This window comes from Malaclemys terrapin, chromosome 2 (genome assembly GCF_027887155.1).
Source record: "Malaclemys terrapin pileata isolate rMalTer1 chromosome 2, rMalTer1.hap1, whole genome shotgun sequence".
In the NCBI taxonomy this organism is placed as follows: Eukaryota; Metazoa; Chordata; order Testudines; family Emydidae; genus Malaclemys; species Malaclemys terrapin.
This window is the reverse complement of record NC_071506.1, coordinates 132,241,719-132,265,012: the sequence shown is the minus strand read 5'-3', so window position 1 is coordinate 132,265,012 and position 23,294 is coordinate 132,241,719. Positions and strand designations below refer to the sequence as shown.

General features: G+C 52.1%; 2 protein-coding genes across 2 annotated transcripts; both read right to left on the bottom strand.

Moving 5' to 3' along the window:
- Positions 1 to 2,244: 2,244 nt before the first annotated feature.
- Positions 2,245 to 12,967, bottom strand: LOC128832441 (pulmonary surfactant-associated protein C-like). Its single transcript, XM_054019838.1, has 6 exons — positions 12,860 to 12,967; positions 11,758 to 12,057; positions 10,683 to 10,823; positions 9,594 to 9,707; positions 6,950 to 7,108; positions 2,245 to 2,778 (listed from the first exon to the last, which is right to left on the bottom strand). The coding sequence occupies exons 1-5, from the start codon at positions 12,899 to 12,901 to the stop codon at positions 6,965 to 6,967; spliced, it is 741 nt and encodes a 246-aa protein (XP_053875813.1). The 5' UTR covers positions 12,902 to 12,967; the 3' UTR covers positions 2,245 to 2,778; positions 6,950 to 6,964.
- A 5,341-nt stretch (positions 12,968 to 18,308) lies between these two features.
- On the bottom strand, positions 18,309 to 23,294 carry SFTPC (surfactant protein C). The gene is made up of 6 exons (XM_054018455.1): positions 23,188 to 23,294; positions 22,849 to 22,995; positions 22,071 to 22,211; positions 20,972 to 21,082; positions 19,642 to 19,769; positions 18,309 to 18,623 (listed from the first exon to the last, which is right to left on the bottom strand). The coding sequence occupies exons 1-5, from the start codon at positions 23,227 to 23,229 to the stop codon at positions 19,653 to 19,655; spliced, it is 558 nt and encodes a 185-aa protein (XP_053874430.1). The 5' UTR covers positions 23,230 to 23,294; the 3' UTR covers positions 18,309 to 18,623; positions 19,642 to 19,652.

The window sequence follows — 23,294 nt, the reverse complement described above, 5'->3', positions numbered from 1 at the left end:
ATCAAAATGACAGGTGACCTTTGTGAAATGAGTTAGAAGGTCCTAGTCCAGTTCCTCGTGGACGGGTGTCCAGATGACAGAAGCCGTCATTGAATTTGGCATTAATTAGTATTTTTGTTAGCAGTTCCTGAAATACATTTACCTCTGGCGTGAAACACGACAGCTAATATAGAGCTGGTTGGGGAATGGGAATTCTATTTTGCAGAGGATTTTGCTATTTCAAAATCAGATTTCATTCTGGTTCGGAATGATAACCAACATATTTGAAATTCTCTGTGAAATGGAATTACTGATCTCCACCGAGCTCTAACACAGCCTGGTGGGCTGCCCCAGAGCTGGGGAACCTGGGAGCCTTTGAAGCCCTAGATCTGCAGTAATACAACCTGGTGGGGTGTGCTGGAGCCAGAGACCCTAACTGCCCTGCCTGGCGAGGAGTCACGAGCCTGGGAGCTGGGGCTCCCACAACTTCCAGGCTCCCGGCTTCCCATCAGCCCACCAGGCAGGCAGCTGAGGAGCTGGGAGCCTGGGTTCCCCGCATCCTGCCAGATGGTCTGCCAAGGAGCCAGGCAGGTTTCTGATGGAATCCTGCCTGGCAGGCAAAGGTCCATTGGAAACGTGCTTGGTTTCTGTTGGGATTTTGTCAGAATTGACACAGTCCTGTAGAATGTTCCAATTTCAACAAAACAGTAAATTCTGACCATTGTTTTTTTCTAACAAGCTCCACTAATTAGCAGTGGAGAGCAACATGACACCATAGTTTTAAACAAAGTCCAAATTAATTTAGTTCACAAAGTGACTCCTATATAGAGCCAGGTGCATTGTAATTGCCTAAAGGCACATAAAGTGAATTAAACTAATTTGGATTAAGGCACTTTTATGCTGGAATAAGAGCATCCACAGCTGGAGTTAATCAGGAATAGCTATTTTGGATTAACACTCCATGTAGACAAGCCCTTAGTCTGATGAGTTGTGCCTGCTGTCATTACTCTGGCCACATTGTGCTAGCTCACTAGGCTGTGAGGTCATGTATACACAATACCTCATTACCCAGAAGAAGAAATAAGAGGGGTTGGTGAGGGATTGTAGATTTTATTCTCTAAAAAGAAGTCTAATACCCACAATGGCAAGCAATCTTCTCATTCTATAGTGTCCCTAGCAAATGCCCGCTGCACCCAACGCAAACAGATCAGCCCATGTACAGCTGTTATTTATAGCAGGGTCCCTCTGGCTCCTCTTCCCATTGGCACAGCTCTTCCATCTGCGTTCCCCCAATTCTGGAAAGCTGCCCTATTCAGGAAAGCATCTAAGCACCCACTTGAGTCCCCTCGAAGGTAGAGGAACTTAACCATGTGCATTGTGCTTTCTTGAACTGGGGCCAGCGAGAGAGTTCTGCACAGAGCCAGCTGCACCATAATCACCCACAGGTACAGAGTCAGCAAAGCCACAGCTGGGGGTCTGGCTGAGGACGTGGTGTTCCCATTCTGCTGGGACCCCCTCGGAAGCAATGGCAGGCAGGAGATGCTCCATCCTTGATGGATCCTGCAAAGCAAACACACAGGGGGTGAAAAATGATCCCTGTGAACATCCTGAGCTGTAAGTGTCACTTGGCCCCGGACGGCCCCCTAGCATTACCTCCCTCATTTCTGCTTTTAGGGAGAGATTTCCAGAGGCACAAAGGGGAGTTAGGTGTCCACTGGTTTCATGGGAGAGTTAGGCAGCTAATGGCCCTGGCTGCCTTTGCCAATGCCCTCTTATTCTCATACACAGGCAATAACTTCTACCAGAGCAGCAGAGTATGGACTCTCAGTCACTCCCCTCTGTGCTAAAGGGCCTGCTAGCATCTCCGACTCCAAGGTGTCACTATCACCCAGTGCGGCTGCTGGGGATTTGTATCTCCTTGTCTCAAGGTGAGCGTGAAGCATCCACTCCCCTTGCAGCAGGCATGCAACCTTGCAAGCTGCCTGCTGACTCTCTCAGTAGGCCTAAGGGAGGACTGTTCCAGCCTAATGGATAGTCTCCTCTGAAGGCTGCAACATTTGCCAGCTGTTCCTGAAGGGCCTCAGCTCGGCCTGCAGGGTGGATTTGATTTAAATCAAATCATGATTTAAATCACTAGTCAGAAAGACTCGATTTAATCATGGATTTCTACATAAAAGTGCATTCTTGTTGGTTGTTATAACCTTAATACATATTCTTCACAACTCAGAGATAGATGTAGGTTTCATTTTTAGAAGGTACAAACTATACATTTTTAAACAGTGATTTATTTTGAAAACTTTTCAGATTAGTTTTACAGCTATATCAGAGAATGAATGATTGTTTGGTTATTTTGTTTATCAAAGGTAACTGAAGCAGATCTTTATGAAGTCATTGGGAGATGAACTATCTCCAATTCAACAAGTTAATAATTAATATTTGGAGGATTTTCTTGCCATGCTATATTAGGAGGAGAGCATCACCAGACAGACATTTAAATTGTTTTATTTAACTAAAACAACAACGTTACGTATTCTGGATTTTTTTCTTCAACAGCAAACATATAATATCTTAACAAAACAAGCATATGAATTTTTGAATGTAGTTAAACATTCAAGATTTTTAAAATCAGGTTTGTTTTTGTTAAAATTGTTTTTAACTAAAATAGTTAAATGAAATATTTGAAAAAACAAAAAACAAAAATTAAATCGACGTCAGCCAGGTCAACATGAGAAACTTAAAATATTGGCTTCTGCAGCTAACTCAGTCATCTTCACCTTCATTTTCCTGTTTGTTCATAATCTGGAAAAGAAAAACAAGCTTTCCTGCTTTTTCAGGTTCCAAACAATTTCTCAGTTTAGAATGAATTAGTCCAAAGGAAGAAAATATTCTTTCCACACCAGCAGAAGAAGCTACTGCTGTTAAAAGTGAGATTATCACTTCAACTCTGAATCCAAGTGCTTAAGTGACTTCCACCAGTTCACTGCTATGACTTTCTTTAAAACATCATCAGCAAACATATATTTCTTGAATGGTTCTTATTCCCAAACGGGGTCTCTTTTATGGCCTGCTGCCATTAAAGGTTTTCCCTTCTAGTGAGAGAATGGTATGGTAGATCTCAAATCAATGAAGGCTACACTCAGAAAGACCTCAAGACTTCTGGAATATGCTGCTCAAACAGTTTCACCTTTGTTTCTACTGCCTGTCCTTCCTTTCTCACATTTATCGCCAGACTTCTTATCCTTGTCCAGATCTATTCCGCCCCCAACAATCTTCTATTCATTGAACTTTTTGAAACTTTGCACTTTTAGAGAGAGGTAAGGGATTGACTCTGGGTACACAAATTTGCAGAGGGACAATAGGGTTGAGGTCTATTTCTCACCTCTATATATTATTTATTTAAAAACATTTTTGCTGTTAACAAGCATGTTATCTCTGGAGACACAAATCCACAGTTTGAGAACTGCAAAACTAAGCATCTCTGATGATATCTTCTATACTGAGCACTGAGTCCCATTGGGTAGGGTTACCATATTTCCACAAGCAAAAAAGAGGACACTGGGGTGGGGAGGAGCCCCGCTCTAGCCCCACCCCTGTCCTGCCCCGCCCCCATCCACTCCCTCCCACTTCCCACCCCCTGACTGCCCCCCTAAGAACCCCCAACCCCACCCCCGCTCCTTGTCCCCTGACTGCCCCCTCCTGGGACCCCTGCCACTAACTGCCCCCTAGGACCTCACCCACTATCTAAGCCGCCCTGCTTCTTGTTCCCTGACTGCCCCCTCCTGAGAACCCCCCACTCTAACTGCCCCCTAGGACCCTACCTGTCCCCTGACTGCCCTGACCCTTATCCACACCCCCACCCCATATTCACACCCCCGCCCCCAGACAGACCCCCGGGACTCCCATGCCCTATCCAACTGCTCCCCACCCCCTGACAGGACCCCCAGAACTCCCGACCCATCCAACCCCCTCTGCTCCCTGCCTGCCTCGACCCCTCTCCACACCCCTGTCCCCCTGACAGCCCCCCCAAACTCAAGACCCATCCAATCCCCCTCCCTGTCCCGTGACCAGAGCCGGCTTTAAAGAGCCCAGGAATCAGGCTGCTAGGGTTACCATTTGTCCGGATTCCCCCGGACATGTCCGGCTTTTCTCAGTTAAAAATAGCGTCGGGGGGAAATTGTAAATGTCCGAACTTCCCCCATGCAGAGCGCGCGCGGCTGACAGGGCAGCCGGCCGGATGGTGCCACTTGCATGGGGCTCCGGCAGCCAGAGAGAGCCCCTCCTCCGCTTCCCCCACCTCTCCCCTGCAGCTGAGATCACTCCCCTCCTCTCTCTCCCTCCCTCCCTCCCCCTCCCTGCATTTGCAGCCGGCCATTCGCAACGGGCCTCCGGCAGACTGGAGCTCCTCCCCCTGCCCAGCGCACCGCTCCGCAGCACTCTGCGAGGGCGGGAACCGGGCTATGCGCTCCGTGGGGGAGCATGGCAGCGTGTCGGGCTGCGTGTGGAGCCCGACACGCTGTTCTGAGCGGCACAGTAAGGAGGCCAGGGGGTCGGAGAAGGGGCAGGGAGGTTCTGGAGGGGGCAGTCAAGAGACAGGGAGCAGGGTTGGGAGTTTGGGGTGGGGTCTGTCTGGGGGTGTGGATAAGGTTTTGGGCAGTCAGGGTACAGGTAGAGGGTAGGGTCCTAGGGGGGCAATTAGGGTGGGGGGGGACTCAGGAGGGGGCAGTTAGGGGACAAGGAACAGGGAGGCTTAGGTAGGGGATGGGGTTCTGGAGGGCAGTTAGGAGCAGGGGTCCCAGGAGGGGGCAGTCAGGGGACAAGGAGCAGAGGGGTTTAGATGGGTCGGGAGTTCTGGGGGGGGGAGGCTAACAGGGGGTGGGGAGTGGTTGGATGGGGCGTGGGAGTCTCTGGTGTCTGTCTGGGGGTGAGGGGGTGGATAAGGGTTGGGGCAGTCAGGGGACAGGTAGGGGATAGGATCCTAGGGGGCCAGTTAGGATGGGGGGAAGGTCTCAGGAGGGGGCAGTTAGGGGACAAGGAGCAGGGAGGCTTAGGTAGGGGGTGGAGTCCTGGGGGGCAGTTAGGTAGGGTTACCATACGTCCGGTTTTTCCCGGAAATGTCCGGCTTTTTGGTCCTCAAATCCCCATCCGGGGGGAATTGCCAAAAAGCCGAACATGTCCGGGAAAGTAGCTTTGCCGGCATCCCTGCCACAGTCCCCTGCTTACCTTGCGGCTCCCGCAGGCTGCGAGCTGCAGGCGGATTCCCCCACGGCGGCTGCTGCTGCTCCCCCCAGACACCTCAGCTCTGTTTAGCTGAAGAGCTGAGCTGCCCGAGCGGTACCGGCTTCACGGTTTGCCAGGCAGCCCCCAGACGTCCAGACCCTGCACCCCCGGCTGGGCGCTTCCCCTCCCGGGCTCCGGCTGCGCTGGAGAAGCGCCCGGCCTGGAGCAGGGTCTGAAGGTCTGGAGGCTGCCCGGCAAACCGTGAAGACAGTAGCGCTCGGGCAGCTGTTTCGCGGTTGGGAGGGAGGAGGGGGAATGCGAGGCGCTCAGGGGAGGGGGTGGAGTTGGGCCTGGGACTTTGGGGAAGGGGCGGAGTTGGGGCAGGGCCGGGGGTGAGGCCAGCGCCCCATGGATTGTCCTCCTTTTTTAATGAGGAAATATGGTAACCCTACGGGCTGTGCTCCGGCCGGGGTCGCGGGGCTTGGAGTCGGGCTGGAGGTGCTCAGCCGGGACTGGGCCGGCGCGCTCGGCCGGAACCAGGGCTGCTACCCTGGGGCCCGGGCCGGGCCGGAGCTACTGGGGCCGGGGATGCACGGCTGGCGCTGCTCGGCTGGGGCTGGGCTGGTGCCTCAGCCGGAACCGGGGCTGCCACCCTGGGGCCCGAGCCGGGCCAGAGCCGCTGGGGCCGGGCTGGCGTGCTCGTCCAGAACCGGGGCCGCCGCCCTGGGGCCCAAGCCGGAGCTGCCGGGGCCAGGGCCGGAGCCGCTGGGGCCAACGGGCGCCACTCGGTCCGGGCCGGAGGGAGCCGCTCGGCCAGGGCCACGCCTCCCCGGAGCTCTCCTCTCCCCCCCGCCCCAGCTTACCTGCTGCTGCTGCCCGCCTGCCCCTACTTCTTTTCAGACTTCCCGCGTAGATCTAATTCGCGGGAAGCAGGGGGGGGGGAGTAGGGGGGCGGAGCGTTCAGGGTCGGGGAGGAGCGGGAAGATAGCTGCGGGGCCGGACGGCGTGGTAAGGCTGCAGGGGCTGCAGGGGCTGGGGGAGCTGGGAAGGGGCTTTGGCTGCCGAGCAGCGCCTTTTCTGTCTATAAATAGCCGACCGGGGGGAAATCCCGGACATTTTTAGATTTTTAGAAATCCCCCCCCAGACGGCTATTTATAGACCAAAAAGCCGGACATGTCCGGGGAAATCCGGACATATGGTAGCCCTACCATTGGGTAGATAGAAGGATTAACCTAAATAATCTATACAGAAGCCCCTGGAACCCCATAAGATTGGGTCCCAATCCATGAACTATTGGAACTCATTTACAAAACTTTTCTTAAACATTACCTGAATATATTGTCTTGTACTATCAAATTAGAATTTATAATCCCTACTCCATGATGAGATATCTTTGAGCTATAATGTATCTTAATTAAAACTATCTTTAGATAGTTTTTTCTCAAAAAGCATTTTATCAAAAAAATCCGATTTAAATAAAAAAATCTGGTTTTAATTTTTTTTTTTTAAATCATTGATTTTTATCCACCATCAGCCTGGCAGTGAAGAACTCACTCCTGTATCTGCACATAGGCCATGTCCCCCGGTGCCTGCTCCCCAAGACTCATTCCCAACATGCCTGTCACACATGCTTCTACTGTAGTGTGTGTGCGCGTGTGTGTTGGGAGTGGGTGGTTAGTGCAGGTAACTGTGATTGTTCAGCCATTGAGCACAATCGGCTCCCATTCTGACACCCATCCACACTGCTACTCACTTCCCTGAGGCCTTGCTAAGCCCAGTAGATAGGAACGTTGCTGCAGAGGATGTTAATTGTAGTGCCCAGGATGGAGCGATCAGCCAGAGGCATAGGAAACCCTTTGTCCTCCTCCTCCTCCTCCTCACCCTGCTCAGGTGTCGGGATGAGCGACTTGAGCTACAGCAGGAAATAATAAAAATTAAACACACACACCAAACACCTTGCACCCTTGTTTGCAGCAGGAATAGACACAGGCTATTGACCTTCCCATACATCTTAAATCCTTAATGGCAATACAATACGCACACTAAGTTTTCTCCTAGTGCCCACTATATTTTCAGCACCTTCACTCCGCCTGTGAGGATGGATTCCACATCTGGAGGGCTTCCCACATGGCCACTGCTTCTGAAGCAACAAAAATTTCTAGCAATGCTGCCCCGGCTAGTGATATACAGGCCAGCCTGTTTTAATAGGACATGGAGTTATTTGAATATCAATATGGGAGGCTGTGGAGGCTAGTGATTATAGCAGATGATGAAAGATTCAGGACTCCTGGGTTCTGCTCCCACTTCTTGGAGGCTGTATGGTCTAATGGACTGGGAATCAGGATTCCTGGGTTCTCTTTTTGTCTCTGCCACTAACTCACTGTGTGCCCTGAGGCACTTAACTTATCAGTATTTCTCTTTGCCATCAACCCCCCTTAGGGCTCTGAGGGTCAATCAGTGTTAGCAAAGCCTTTCCATTAGGGTTACCATACGTCCATATTTCTCCGGACATGTCCGGCTTTTTAGTTGTTAATTGCCGTCTGGGAGGATTTTTTAAATATATAAAAACGTCCGGAAAATACGGACGTATGATAACCCTACCCACTGCCCCCTCTCCTCTTGGGGTGTCAGCTCGCTCAGCCTGCGGACTGCAACCCCCACATGCTGCTGCAACCCTGCGCCCCACGGCTAGGAGCGGTGGCATCTCTGCAGCCAGCTGCTGGTGCAGGGGACCCGCGGCCGCTTCTCCCTCCTCCGAGCATCCCCTGCGGCTCTGGCAGAGCCTCAGTCTCCCCCCCTCCGTCCTGGCCATGCAAGGAGCCCCCCGCCAGCGGTCCGTGCAGCCGGGGCTGTCTCCCTCCAGCGGAGCCACTGCCTGGGGGCGGGTCCTGGCGCAGGGGAAAGTTTCTCGTCGCGTGGCGGCGGCGGCAGCTTCCGGGAGCCCGAGCTCCCCCACCCGGGAAGCTGCCTCCCGCAGCCTGAGCTGCCGCAGCCTCCCCGGGTCCGGCTGGGAGCAGGGTGAAGGCTCCCCTGAGGGAGGTGAAGGGTGGGGGGGATTCTGAGGGGAGGGGGCTATGGGTGGAGGTGGGGGGCTCTGAGGCAGGGGCTGCGGAGAGTGGGGGGCTGTGGAGGGGTTGGGCTATGGGAGGAGGTGGGGAAATAAAGGGTAGGGGTTATGGAGGGAGGTGAAGGGGAGGACTGAGGTGGGGGTGCTATGGAAGGTGGGGGGCGCTATGGAAGGTGGGGGCTATGGGAGGGGGTGGGGGGCTCTGAGGCAGGGGCTGTGGAGAGTGGGGGGACTGCAGAGGGCAGGCTCTCAGGAGAAGAGGCACTGAGGCAGGAGAAGGCTGAGGATGGGCCCTGTGGAGAGCGGGTGGCTCTGGGGTGAGGCCTGGGGGATCTGGCGGGTGGGTGGAAGGCGGCTCTGGAGTGAGGCCTGGGGGGTTGGGCAGGCGGGCAGGAGGCGCCTCTGGGGTGAGGCCTGGGGGGGTCTGGTGGACGGGAGGAAGCGGCTCTGAGGTGAGGCCTGGGGGTTCCGGCGGGCGGGCGGGAGGCAGCTCTGGGGTAGGGTTACCATACGTCCGGATTTTCTCAGACATGTCCGGCTTTTTGGTCCTCAAATCCCCGTCCAGGAGGAATTTCCAAAAAGTCGGACATGTCCGGGAAAATAGGGAGGCATGGTAAGGCACCGCCTCCTCCCTGGGCTCCAACTTTCCCGGCTCCCGCCACTCTCCACCGCAGCGGGGGCCGAAGCAACTTCCCCAGCACAGCAGTAGCCGGGGGGCGGGAGGGAGGAGGGGGAATGCGGGGTGCTCAGGGGAGGGGGCAGAGTTGGGGTGGGGACTTTGGAGAAGGGGCGGAGTTGGGGTGGGGACTTTGGAGAAGGGGCGGAGTTGGGGTGGGGAAGGAGTGGAGTTGGGGCGGGGCCAGGGCCCTGTGGAGTGTCCTCTTTTTGCAGTATTGAAATATGGTAACCCTACTTTCCATGCCCTCATACATCACATGCTTTATGAGAGCAAATCATTCTCACAACAGCTGTTGAATGTAAAAGATCCAAATAGAGGAACAATTCAACTCCAGAGGCTACTGTGGAATCACACACCAGCAACTAGACATACACTAGCCCATTTTGCATGTGTAGCTGTTTTTGCTGGTCCAGCTGATGCATGTGCATAACTCCAGGTGTCCCTGATGCACCATCCTTTGGAGGGTTTGATATTTGGAGTCTAAATAGCCTCTTATCTCTGTTATCCATGTACTATCTTCCACACACACACACCCATTCTTCTGTTGGCCTCAGATTCAGCATTGCATGAGTGCCATTTCCCCCATGCATTCCTATACCTACCTCTATATCCAGCATGGTTCATACTGAGTGTGCATTCCTGGCTGCTCACCTGGAAATGCTGGTGGAATGCCTTCGCAGTGGTATCCAGGCCCTGGATGTTCTCCTTGTCCATCTTGGTGATGTAGCAGGCTCGGCCTTGCCAGGATTTGTAGCTGATCAGCAGCTGTTTGCAGACAGAGCACATGGTGATTTATAAGCCCTGGTTTCCCATCACTGCAGCTCCCTGTTATTCACTGGAGCTGAATCACCCTCTCCTACTGCACAGCCACTTCTGCTTCTGCAACATCACCCCGTTCCATCCCCCTCATGATGCTGAGTCCAGGAGCCTCCTAGACCCTTCATTGGCCTTTCTTTTTGAGACTTAAAGCCATCTGATTGAGATGGGCCAGGGTCGGTGCCATCACTCCAAGCCCTATCCAAAGTGTGGGGTTGGATAGATAGGAGCTGGGTCCAAACCTCCTAGGGGATTGGTTTAGCAAGATGAAAATTGAGGCTTTGCAAATCCAAACCCACCTTCTTATTTTGCTTGTCTCCCCTGCAACCTCCTCCACCACCTTCCATCCCACATTGACCAATGAAGACAACACACCATCCTTCTCCCCTCATAGCCCCAACTCTAGCCCCATTCACTCCCTCTCTCACTTGGCTCTTCCTCTCTGGTCATGTTCCTTTTGTGGAGCTGGGTTTTCCGCATCTCTGGCAGCACCCATTTCCTCCCCTACCCACCAACCCTGCATCATGACAGACGAAGAGGAGACCAAGACAGGATTCCCGTGTGCCAACACGTGCTGCTCCTTGCTTGTCCAGAGTGCTGTCTGTTGAGCGACCCAAGGGCTTTCCTCCCAGGGACTGACTCCCCTGCTCCATTCAGGGGCGTGATGCCGCCCCACTGAGGCTGGAACCCCTTCTGATTTTGACTGGAGGGGCTGGCACCCAGCAGTGCCTAATAGCCTCTCAGAGTGCTTCTGTTCTAATGCAGCATCGCCACGTTTGTGCTCGGATGCCCAGGCCATGCATGGGTTAAAAACAGCCTCGCTCCCTGGACAGGAGGATTCAATACAGGATCCCGGCCTCATGGCCTGATGGCAAGGGTCCGTTCTGAAGCACACCCCCTGCCAAGCAAGCACTCCCTGCTTACATTACTGTAGTCATACACCACCGTGCCCGGGTCATGGGTTCCTGCATCAATGTGGAAAGTCGCCACCTCTTCTTCCCAGTCCATGGAGAGCCGCAGTTGAGACTCTTCCCCTTCCAACCGCTCAATGGTCATTTGCAAAACCTAGGAGGAAATCATAGAGCCTAAAGAGTGAGCAGAAAGGAGAGCAGGGGGTGGGAAGATACGGAAGGGAGGGGATCTCTATCATCTCTGTTATGGGTTCCCTGCATCAAAAAGCGGAACATTGTTCCATTCTAACCCATTTGAAACTCAGCCATTTCAAAGGGCCCAGGAACATTTTGCAGCTGCTTTTCATTTCTCTGTTGCTTCCAATAATCAACCCTGTTCCTTCCCTCAAGGCTGGCCAGGGCCCCAGAGTCTCTTGCAGAATGGGAAGGGTAAGTTTATTGGGAAGAGACTCTCAAGACTGATTTTGTTTCTCCTAAACGTTCTCCTGCTAACCCGACAGAACGAGGCCTCCCTATCTCTTCCCTGCTGTCCACACGTATTGTGATGCAGGGTAGACAGGATCTGTCCCAATGGGCCAGGATTTCAGTCAGCCCTCTTGGAATTAAATGTGACTGCAACATCTTCCTCTGGCTTGGTCCTTGACTTTGCTCATTCATGGATGCAATCTGTCCCCTCTGTGCCAATTCTGTTTCCTCCAATGAATGACTGCCTGAGTCCGCTCTGCACCCAATAGGACCCCATCTGCTCTCTGTGCACCCGTGCATGACTGCCCCAGTTTTGTTCTGCATCTCTGTGCATCTGTCCCCGCTTCCTCTGCCTATTGCTAGACTTGGGCATGGTGACAACGATCTCTTCTGCAAGGCTGCAGCTGTCCCTTGGGCACCTATGCAGGGCCGTACCCTTTGCACAAGTCCCCTTTGCACCTACACAAGGCTGCACTATGGTCAGCTGCATGGATCCCCATTGCATCTGTGCCTAGCTGCCGCTATCCCCTATTCATCTATAAACTGCTGCATTTGGGCATGATTTTAACACTTTCCTTTGCACCTGTGCACAGCCTCAACTGCTCCTTCTCCCCCTTACTTACAGACTCAGTGTGTTCCTGGGTCACGTGCAGTCCCAGCAGCAGAGCTCCCAGGACGACCACAACTATCAGCACAATGACCACCACGATGATTAGGATTCTCTTGATGTGCAGGGGGCAGCCAGGGAGCTTGGGCAGACGGCAGAGTAGCTTAGGGAGGCAGCAGAAGACACGTTTCCAGCAGCTGCAGCAGGACTTGCAGCTGGGGCAGCCTGGGCAGCAGTTAGTGCAGCTGGGGCAGCTGGGGCAGCAGTCAGTGCAGCTGGGGCAGAGGTCCATCTCTGAATCCAGAGCATTGTAGTGCTGGGGACACAAGCAAACACACAGAGAGAGGTCATTGCAGGAGGGACTGAAATGCAAAGCAAAAGGGAACAGGAGGAGGTGGAGAGGAAAGGGGTGTGAAGATGAGAGCCAGGGAAGGAGACAGGACTGGGGAGAGAGAGACAGAGAGAAATGAAATACAGGCACAGGATTTGAGCCTGGGATGAGCCATGGTTTTAAGTAGCATCTTCCATGCTTAAGAGTGTCTCCAAGTGCTTTTTAAAGTAGCGAGTTAGATCCCAGCACCGTGGCTGACTCTGTAGGCAAGATACCTCACTAATAGCTCCCATGCAGTCTCAGGCAATAGCCCTGGCTTTCTGGGGAGAAGCACTGGTTGAGTCAGCAGGGTCATACCCCCTCCTCTCTCTGGGGTTCACCATTTGATAGTTCTCACGCACCCTTAACAGCTGCCAGAGTGGTTACATTTCAGAAATGTGTGACTCTCAGCCAGATCTGCACCCAGCTGAGCAAGGCAGCTCAACAGGCATTGGGGAAACCAAGGAAGCAGGTGAAATGTCTTGTACATCATTATGGACAGGTGCAAGTACAGAGACACACCTAGAGACATGCATACACACATACAGAGACACACAGACACACAAGTTCACCCGCCAACCTGCACCCTGCAAGCTGGGAGGAATAGAATCTGCCGCTGAGTCATAACCGTAGCTGGGCACTAGAAACTATTGGAGCTGCAATGTATGAGCTACGGGGGATATGGTAGCTTTTTCATGCCCTTTGCTAAAACCCAGCCTGGGGAGGAGGGGATGAGGCTGAGGCTTACCAGCGGGTCCTCAATCAGAGCCTCCTCGATGCTGATTTCCATCTTGCTGCTTCTCCTGTGCCACTTGGACGTCCCCTCAGTGTGTAGGGCAGAGAGAGACTTAAATAGGGGACCTGAGGTAAGAGCAAGTGAGGGGGGAAGGGATGCTGGAGTTCCCCAGCTTCTTCTGGCTACAAATCAAGTTTCTAATTCACTTCATTTTTGTTTGTGAACCTGTTTCCCTGGAGCCCTTCAGAGCTGGGTTTCTGATAACCTCCTGGGCCCGTGTCAGTCGAGAGTCTCCAAGGACACTTGCCTCTGGGCACATAGGCCTCTTAGCGCCCAAGAGCTGCAACCACAGGGGTTCTGAGGCCAAAGTCATCCAGCTCCGAGGGGCTAGTGCTGCCCTTCAGGCTGGAGTATCCGGCCCGTCGATATGGCCATGGCCAGGCTTGTCTCAGTGCCCCGAGTCTCTGAGCCCCTCTGGCACCTGATGGTGCTTCAGATGTTCAAAGCAAAAGCCGAAAATCAAAAGCCTTTCACGAGAGCACTAGTCGTGAGTGCCCGGGCCCTTATCGGAGTGTGGGCAGCCAGGGGCCTTTGGGGAGGGGCCTTGTGCAAAACTCTGTCATTTCCAACAAGTGTTTACACCACCACCTTGCCCAATCTCTCCAAGGCAGCGACTTCAGGAGAGATGGAAACTTCCTGGGGCTAACACTGCTGCATCCTTGTGCTACCAGGGCTGCAGTTTCCTGCTGTAGGCTAGGTGGGAGCATGGACACCTCAGGAGCTGGGAGGGGGTGAAGAAAGGAAGCTGTGAATGGAGTGAGACCTTCAGCAAGGGAAGCTTGCAGGGATGCACCTGCACAGAGATGTGGAGCATAGGTACCTTGGAAAACTTGCCCCTGGGTAGAGGACCAGCGCAAGGTCCCACATATGCCCCTGCTGAAGTGGGACTTAGGTGATGCATAGTCATAAGTGCAGGGGACTGGACTAGATGACCTCTTGAGGTCCTTTCCAGTCCTATGATTCTATGATTGTGAAATTCACCCACTGAGTGAACTGATCTATGAGTCGTTAGAGGTCTGTGCTTAAGACATGCCAAACTCCTAGGGTGAAATCAAAACTCCCCTTAACTTCCTTGGGGCCAAGATTGTGACCCAGTTTTGTAAAGTTATTTAGGTGTTGCTGTGCAGTGCCTAACTGATTTAGCAGCCTAAATATCATGTTCAAAAGTGATTTAGGCACTTAGGAACCAAAATCCCATTGACTGTCAAGGGAATTTTGACTTCTAAATGCCTAAATTTCATTAGAAAATGAGATTCAGACTCCTAAATCAGGTAGATGTTGCAACCTTTAAAAATCTGAGCCTTCACCTTTAACTCCAGCTGGCCTACAGCCAACCCTGATCTCACATCTGGCCTTGACCTACCTGCTGTTCTAATCCAGTTATCTATCTATGAGTATCAATACTGCCATATGTCACTGGTATCTGAGCGCCTTCCACATAAAATCAATAGCACTAGCGAAGTCCCTGGTTGATTTAATGGAGTTTCTAGCACTTCTTCCTTTTTTCAGGGTAAAAAACTGTTTGGGGAAGGGATTTTGTTTTTCAAAATTTTATCAATTGACTTTTGGGGTTTTGGGTTGATTTGTTCCAGGGTAGGATTTTTAGGTGGTAGTGTTCTATTGGGTAGAAGAGGGGGTCAGTGCTGGGGCTTGGGATCCGAGGGGGGTCAGAATTGGTGTTTTGGGGTAGAGGAGGCGGTCAGGTTTTGGATTTTAGGGTGTCTGTTGTATGGTGAAGAGGCCTTTTCAAAGGGGAAGGTTTGGCAGCGTTTCCTACAGACGGTCAGACTTTCTGGATTTGTTTGATTTGCTTTGGGACTTTATGTCATAGTCAGATCCCTTCGACAGAGAATGCTTTATCTCCAGCTCTCAAGGGCTTCGTCCTGGGCTTTGAGATCTGATTTGCCCCAGTGGAGCCCAGCTATCGTGGTGGTTCATAGATCAAAAATCAGTCATTGATGTAGCTGGGGCTTGAGCCATTAATTGTTTTTAAAATTAAGAGCAAGGCCTTAAACTGGGATTGGAAGCTGACTGGGACCAGTGGAGGGACTTGAACACAGGCCTGATGTGCTCACGGCAGCCTGAGCCAAAGAGAAGGGGGCAGCTGCATTCTGTGCTAGCTGGAACCTGTGCATCATGTTCACATTCAGATACATTGAGTTACAATGATCCAGCTGGGAAGGGATGAATTCCGAGATCGCTGTGGACAGGTCCTCAGTGGGAGGAAGTTTCCTAGTGAGCTGGAGGAGAAAGGAAGGCATTGGCAGATACTCATGATACCCAATCTTCCAAGCTTAGCAAGGAGTCCAACAGTTCCAGGGGTCACATCTCTCTGATGAATGGAGCCTTCAATGGAAGGTGGAGACACTGCCTCGACCAGTTCTCCAAAGCGTTTCCCCTTTCTGACCAGCATCACTTTGGTCTCGCCTGGGCCCAGCTGCTCTTTATCTAAGAGCTGATCTTTTGCAGGCATTCCAACAGTTGGCCTTGAGCTTTCTCCTCTTCTTCCACTGTCCCTGAACCCACAGCTGCCAGCACAGACCTTGAGAAAGAAACGGTTGCACATTCCTCAACCCGTAAGAGCCAGGAGCTCCCCAGCCTCCCTGCTCAAGAGCTTGGAGGAGCCTGCGGATTTGCTGTCTGACTCCTGACAGCCCTGGCTCTGGCTTCTGCAGACTCTGAGTGCCTGCCAACTGTCAATGGGAAGGTCTCTGCATTTTCCTTGCTCTGTGCAATGTGTTTTCTTAGTGATGTTTGAGGGAGGGAGGGAGAGAGAATCAAGTAGCTCTCAGGGCCATTTACCCTCAAACATTCTTTATCCTGGAGAGAGTCCTTAGAATCCTCATCCGCTCCATTTGTTGCATGAAGCCCATCCCAGACATTCTCTTCTCCCCACACCCGCCCCGCTCCTCAATTGCAGTGGGAACATATTCTTGATCTTCTGCCTCATTACGTCACCTGTGCGAAGGCTGATGTTGGGTAACAGGCAGACCAGGGACATCAAATAATGGAGCTGAGCCGGGGCTTGTTGACATCTCAATGGCTTGGCATTGCAACACACTGACACACGGGGGACTGGGGCTGGGATGCTGATTCCACTCGGCCCAGATCTCCCAGCACAGGCATCAACAAAAAGGATGGTGTCCTACTTCTCTGGCAGCTGAGTGAGTGATTCATAGATTCCCAGGCCGGAAGGGACCATTATGATAATATAGTTGACCAACTGTATAACACAGGCCACAGAATGTCCGCAGAATTCCTAGATCAGATCTTTTAGGAAAACATCCCATCTCGATTTAAAAAGTGCCAGTGATGGAGAATCCACCACGACCCTGGGTAAATTGTTCCAATGGTTAGTTACTCTCACGGGTAAAACCGTACCCCTTATTTCCAGTCTGAATTTGTCTAGTTACAACTTCCAGCCTGCTTCCTATTGCCAGGGGTCGAAGGGCCGTTTTCTGTTTTCCAGGTTTGTTTCACTTGGCACTGGCCAGTGAGCTCTTTTGTTTAACTGGCAGGTCATTGTCAGCCTAGCCAATTGCGTTGTAAGAAATCCGGGGCTTAGACCCCTCTTCCTGTAATGGTATCTGCCAGTTTTAAGGGAAGTTGGCCCTGCCTGACAGTTTAACCCTACACTGCTGGTGTTCAATCTCGGTCTGTCTCCCTAAGATGTTACAGCAGCGAGTTTTAATTGGTTTCAAAGTTTCAAGGAGGGTATCACATGAAAAATGTGCCTTTCTTGTTTCATCACTTGTTTCCTAAAGGAGATGGTACCACGCTGCAGTGTGGGATCTTAACTTTCCCAGAGCTCGGGGATGTTCAGATCCAAGGTTGTGCTTTAGGTTGGATAGCTAAGGGGAATCTCTGTCCCCTGCCAGTTGTTCTTGTGTTCCCTTTCCAGGGCTAGAGGGTGAGACCATTATACTGATACACGGATGAGCAGAGTCAGCACAATCCATCCACAATCGTGCTGTAGTAGTGTATGTGCACGCTGACAATGTGACACACACACACATACTGCTATGCATGCACACACTATAACACCCCATACATATATGCATGCCAGCACACTCACTTATGCACACCCACACCCACGTGCACAGACGCACATACCAACACACCTCTACAAACACGCAGACACAGAGTCCTGTGTGGAAATACACACATACACTGGGACATATGCGCTCAGCTACAGACACATATCACCAACACCCTCCTGTACAGATGCACACTGACATCCCTCCACCTCCTAGAGGGGTTGGAAAGCATGGTGAGATGAATCATTTTAAACTGGATTCTGTAATGAATGGGGAACCGGTGGAGCTGTCTGCAGGGGAGGACATGGGTTCACCTGGCTGTGCTGTGAAGGCCTCAGGACAAGCCACGAGCTAGGGAGAGCTTCCTGTGCATTGTGACCCATCCTGTTCACAACTCTCTCAGCTTGCTCAGTTTTTGTTTTTTGTGGTTGTGGCAGCTGCTGGGCCACCTGATGATCCCCATCTTCCCAACTCTGCAACCTGAGTGTCCAGTACCAGCACCAGGACCCCTTGATGCTGCATAAAGAGTCTGATGCAACAGAGAGAGGCTAGAAGTACAATAACACAGGAGTCACCTGAGTGGATCTGTCCACAGGCCCGCCAAGGCCAGTGTCTTGTTTCTGACAGTGGCCAGTGGTGGATGCTACAGACGAAGCAACCCCTCCATAGGTCACCTGACCAAATTTGCAATTGTGTGTGTGTGTGTGTACACACATATTTGCATTTCTTCCTTCCCCCCTGCAGGAAGCTGATTAGCCCCTGCAGTATGAGATTATCTCACCCCTAATTAAAGATAACAGCAGGGCTGGGGTTTTCCATTTGTTTCATGGGGAATTGTGTGTCTAAATCCCAAAGGTAATGTTGCAAATCTCTGCCCGGGTTATTATTGATCATATAATCACCCAGCCTGTTTACAAATCCAGCTCCAGGATCGATGTAATAACCAGATGCGTTATCTGTGTCCCAGCTGCACTGAAATCTGCTGAGTGATCACACACGGCGAGGAACATTCAGCTTGTGCAGAGGGGCCAGCGCAAGGGCACTACTGATGTCCTACTTTAGCCTTTGTCAGAAGTGCACTGGCAGTCACTTGCCCACAGTCAGATAGCAGGTCAATAGCAGAGCTGGGAATAGAAGCCAGACCTCCTGACTCCCAGTCCAGTGTTCTATCCACTAGACATCACTGCCTCTCAACATGTGTGAATTTACCAACCTTTCAATCCTATTGGGTGAGCACCCGTTCACATGTTCTGGCCCTGGGTATAATCAAGGCCGTGAGCAGTTTTGATTTAATCAATACCATACGGCAGGATCCAGCAGAGAAAAGACAAATCTCTCTAAGAAGAGAATAAGGAAGCAGCATGTTGGTTCTATGGAGATTTTACTCTTCAGACAGAAGCACAAACTCTATACAAAACTCTCGTTTTATTGCAAGCGCCACCTGAAAATTCCCAGCTGCTTTGTGTGGCAACAGAACAAAAGCTTTGCAATGGCTGGAGATCATGCAGCCACCCACCCGCCGGCCCACGGGCCGAGCTTAGGCCCAGCTGTGCGGTGATTGCACATGGAACGTCGTCATCATTGTAAGAGAGAAGCCCCAGTGCTGTGGATACAAGGGCGCCATGCCCATCTCACTGGGAAGTGACTGCAGGGATGCGGAGCTCAGACTGCACGGGGACCTGTAAGATAAATGGTGGAGCATGAGACGTTTGAGCTACAATAGCCGCAGGTCTAAGAAATCCATACAGAGAAAGCCACCTGTGGCCAGGTAACCTTGTTTGTTTTCCATCTCACTATTTATTATTTGCACTATGGTAGTGCCCAAGGTCCCAATTGAGCTCGGGTGCTGCATTGTGCTAGGTGCTATACATACACTTGCTGAGGTCTGTGCCCCAAAGAGCTCACAGTCTAAATGGATAGGACAGCCAGAAGAAGTGTCATTATCCCCCTTTCACAGATGGGAGAACTGAGGCAGAGAGAGAGAGAGTAAGGGCCAGATTTTTAAGGGGTTTCAATGAGAGTTAGAGACTTAAACACCTTTAAAAACCTGGCCCCATGTGACTTGTCAAGGGTCATACAGGAGATCTATGGCAGAGCAGGAAAGTGACCCCAGCTCTCCTGAGTTCCAACCCAGTGCCTGAACCCCAAAGCTACCCTTTGGCTTTTGTTATATTTTATACACCTCCCAACCCAGGCTGCAGAGCAAGTGCTTCCCAGCCAAGGCTGCAAGTGAAAGGGCCAAGAGGAGGCCATCCCCCACGTGCACACACAATCCCTTGGGTTCTCAAGCCTGATTCCACCCGTGCCACGTAAAACTCTGCAGCGATGCTGCTAACGAGTCAATGAGAGGCTGCAATGGCCTCCTGCTGACTGTTGCATTCTGGTTTCTCTGCGCAGAGCGGGTGGAAGTCTTGTCTTTTTACCAGCCGGATGGAGACATTTCTTCTGCATCCTGCTTGTCCGGAGCCTGGTGGTTGGGAAGGGATTTGATTGGTCTCTGGCAAAGGGCGGGCTTGTTGCTTTTGCAACTCTGTGTGCGTGGCAGGGGCGGGTGGGGGAGGCATCCTCTGGCAAAGGGCTTTTGCAACTGTGTGTGTGAGAATGTGTGTGTGAGTTGCTGTAGGCAGTTTTGATTGTTCAGTCACTGAGTAAACCCAGCTCCCCTTCCAATACCCAGCTGCTCTGCTGCTCACCCACCTGAGCCCTTGCTAAGCCCAGTAGATGGGAACGTTGCTGCAGAGGATGTTAATTGTAGTGCCCAGAATGGAGCGATTGGCCTGGGGCACAGGGAACCCCACCTCCTCCATCTCTTCACCCTGTTCGAGCTAGGACAGGAAATAATAGAATTAGATATGCACCACCCCCACACATAGGGTGACCAGATGTCCTGACTTTATAGGGACAGTCCTGATATTCGGCGCTTTTTCTTATATAGATGCCTATTACCCCCCACCTTTGTCCCTATTTTTCACACTTGCTATTTGGTCACCCTACTCACACACCATTACAGGAACTATCATTTATAGCCCGGGCTGGGGGCCTAGGAGTTTACAATCCTTGGACACCATCAGGTGCTAATCGTAACAGTATGTGCTCATGTCGTCGTTTTTTTCCTGCTCTGGAAACTAAGCTCTCAGTGCTTCAGAATAGCTGTGGGAGCATCCTGTGCTGTATGAGGACATCCAACCCACCCACCACTGCTCTCCTGCACTAGCAATGCTCTCCTTGCCCAAAAATTAGATTATCCTACCTTGCCAATACATTGATCAAGCTGGTACAAGAGAGGCAGTGTCTTCTAGCAGCGAGAGCGTGGGGGTTTGGGGTGAGGACTCCTGGGTTCTGTGCCCAGTTCTGCCACTGCCTAGGCAGGTGACTTTGGGGAGGTCACCTTCTCTTCCTGTGCCTCCACTGTACCCCGAGTGAAAGGAGTACACTGCTGACTTGCGCTGCACCTCACTCTGTGTGCATGTGATTCAATTACCAGTCACAAAGCCTTTGGAGAGCCTTCGCTGGAAGCCATTTGATAAGGGCAATTCATTCTTTGCACCCCCTTGTGGTTGTATGCATTGAATACTGTGCATGAGGCATGGAGCGATTGCTCCTGTGCTGGCCTGAGCCCATTTTCCCCAGGATGGGGAGGTGGTGATCCTGCAAATGCCCACCGTGGGGAATTAACAATGCAGTCACTGGTGGCACACAGTCACTGTAGCCTCTGCCTGCTCTGTGCAGGCAAATACTTACCGGTTGCTTTGCTTATAAGTTTGGCTCAGAGACCCAAATTCAGGCCTCACAGAGGAGGGTGCAGCACCTACTGACTTCAGTGGGAGCTCAAACTGCGTACACCCAGGCTGGTGCACTCTGACTGCAGCCAGCTGTCTCCCAGGGACTCAGAGAGCAGCCTCCAGCCTCTGCAGTGTTTTAATCTTTCACAAGTTTCTCAATCCCAAGTGCCCTTTCTCCCGGCACTCCTGTGCCCGCCTCTGTACCCGGCACGGCTCACACTGAGTGTGCATTCCGAGCTGCTCACCTGGAGATGCTGGAACACCTTGGCAATGGTATCCAGGCCCTGAATGTTCTCCTTGTCCATCTTGGTGATGTAGCAGGCTCGGCCTTGCCAGGATTTGTAGCAGATCAGCAGCTGTTTGACAGAGCACAGGGTGACTTTTAGCCCTGGCTTCCCATCCTGGCAGCTCCCCAGGTTGTATTCACTGGAGCCGAATCACCCTCTCAAACTGCACAGCCCCTTCTGTTCCACTATTGTCACCCCCTCTCCATCCTCCTCTTGTCTGCTGAACATGGTGCTCAGCCCAGGAGCCTCCTATACCCCCCACGGCCTTTCCCTTTGAGACTGTAAAGCCATCAGCTCGAGATGGGCCAGGATTGGTGCCGTGTCTGCAAGCGCTCTCCAAAATGTGGGGGTTGTGTAGATAGGAACTGGATCCAAACCTCCTTGGGCTTGGTTTTGCAAGATCAAAACACAGGCTTTGCAAACTCAAACCCACCTTCTTATTTTGCTTGTCTCCCCTGCACCCTCCCCCATCACCTTCCCTCTCACATTGACCAATGAGGACAGTGCCCATCCATCTCCCTTCACTGCTTATTCACTCACTTTTTATTGCTTGCATTAACACTTGAGTGTTTTTCTCTCTCTTTATTTCCCCTGGGACCTACTTTTCTTTGCTCACTTCATTTTTTTCTTTGCTTACTAGCAGCCAGGAAGTGATGTCAGAGTGTGGTCAGTTCACAGCCAGGCATAATGCTGGGCCCAAGCCACACAATCCAGGCCTGAGGGTGGGATTTTGAACACCCCAAATCTTGGGTGTATTCAGATCTGGGGTTTTGGTTCGAGCTTGTCTGTAGGGTACATACACTGGCTTGGCTCAGCCTGCATCTGCGACAGTTATATGGGCCAGGCTGAAATCACTGGCTCCTCTACCTCTAACCAAGAAAGTGGTAGAGACTCCAGGGATTCTAACCTGCTCTAGTTGGACCGGCCAGGTCTCACCCAGTCTGAGCTATGGGTATAGCAATGAATGTTCCCTGTAGCTCCAGCCAGCTTTGCCTAGGTGGCCCCCTGTTTGGAAGAGGCTCCCCCAAGCCTAGTGAAATGAGCGTGCCCTACTTACGTGGTGGTAGTCGTACACGACAGTGGCTGAAGAATTGATCCCTGCCTTGATGTGGAAAGTCCCTGTCCTTTCTTTCCCACTCATGGAGAGCTGCTGCAGGGACCCTTCCCCATCCAGGCCCTGGATAGTCATTCGCAAAACCTAGAAGGCAAGGAAAGCCACAGAGTGAGGCGTGCCCAGTGCGGGGGGCTGGGTGGGTCAAAGCAGAAGATGTGATGCATCAACCATTCATTGCCTATACCCTGAAGAAGTGCCCTCTTTCCCGGCAGCACTCCCTTCGTCTCTGCTGACTCAGTGCAGGCAGAGACATTAGTAAATCAGAACCCCGGGCTGCAGTAGCTTCCCGTTTCAAGGTACCCACTGAAACTTTGCTGAAGTCTTTCGCTTCTTTGCTGGCCCTGATAATAGAGCACTATTCCTCGAGTGTCCCAGTCTCCTCTGCAGCTGTCTGTGGTTCCAGCTGTCCTCTGTGCTTGTCCACAGCTCCACTTGTTCCTGCTGCCCTTGTGTACTGGAGCAGCCTCTTTACCTGGCTGTTCCTGCCTCTTAGCACTGGTGCACAGGTGCATTTCCCCGTCTTCTTGAGTTCCCTTTGCAGCTGGGTGTGGCTGCACCAGCCCCATGCTGTAGCAGCCCACTTTGCCTGGCTGCATCTGCTTCCCTGTGCTCCTCGGCATGGCTGCCGCAGCCTCAACATGCCCCTGTCCCCTCTGCACTGGCACACGGCTGGACTTGCCCCTCTGAACCACTGCCCCTGGGTTTTTAACACTGTACTTACCGTTTCCGTGTGCTTCTCGGATATGTGCAGTCCCATCAGGAGGAAACCCAGCACAACCAAGACTATGATCACAACCACCACCATGATGATCAAGAGTCTCTTGAGGTGAGGGGAGAGGCAGGGAATCCTGGGGACGGGAGTGTAGTCCTGTGGGAACAGAAAAGAACAGTAACAGCAAGAAGAGCTGATGTGGGTATGCTGGAGGGACAGGACCCCCCGTCCCTTTATTATATGTATTCCTGTAGCACTGAGGAGCCCCAGTCATGGCCCAGGACCCTATTGTGCTAGGTGCTGTACAAACACAGAACAGAAATATCTATTCTCTGTTCATTGCCATACCGGAGGGGCCTCTATCAGAGCCTCCTTGCTGCTAACATCCATCTTGTTTCTTGTTCTGCAGACCCTGGCCGTCCCTGTAGTGCTTCTCCAGCGATAAAACAGCCCCT

Coding starts and splice junctions, on each gene's coding strand:
- SFTPC (XM_054018455.1), bottom strand. CDS start 23,229: ATGGATGTTAGCAGCAAGGAGGCTCTGATAGAGGCCCCTCCG. Junction 22,212..22,848: donor CCGAGAAGCACACGGAAACG/GTAAGTACAGTG, acceptor CTTGCCTTCTAG/GTTTTGCGAATGACTATCCA. Junction 21,083..22,070: donor TCGTGTACGACTACCACCAC/GTAAGTAGGGCA, acceptor TCTGTCAAACAG/CTGCTGATCTGCTACAAATC.
- LOC128832441 (XM_054019838.1), bottom strand. CDS start 12,901: ATGGAAATCAGCATCGAGGAGGCTCTGATTGAGGACCCGCTG. Junction 10,824..11,757: donor CCCAGGAACACACTGAGTCT/GTAAGTAAGGGG, acceptor ATTTCCTCCTAG/GTTTTGCAAATGACCATTGA. Junction 9,708..10,682: donor TGGTGTATGACTACAGTAAT/GTAAGCAGGGAG, acceptor GTCTGCAAACAG/CTGCTGATCAGCTACAAATC.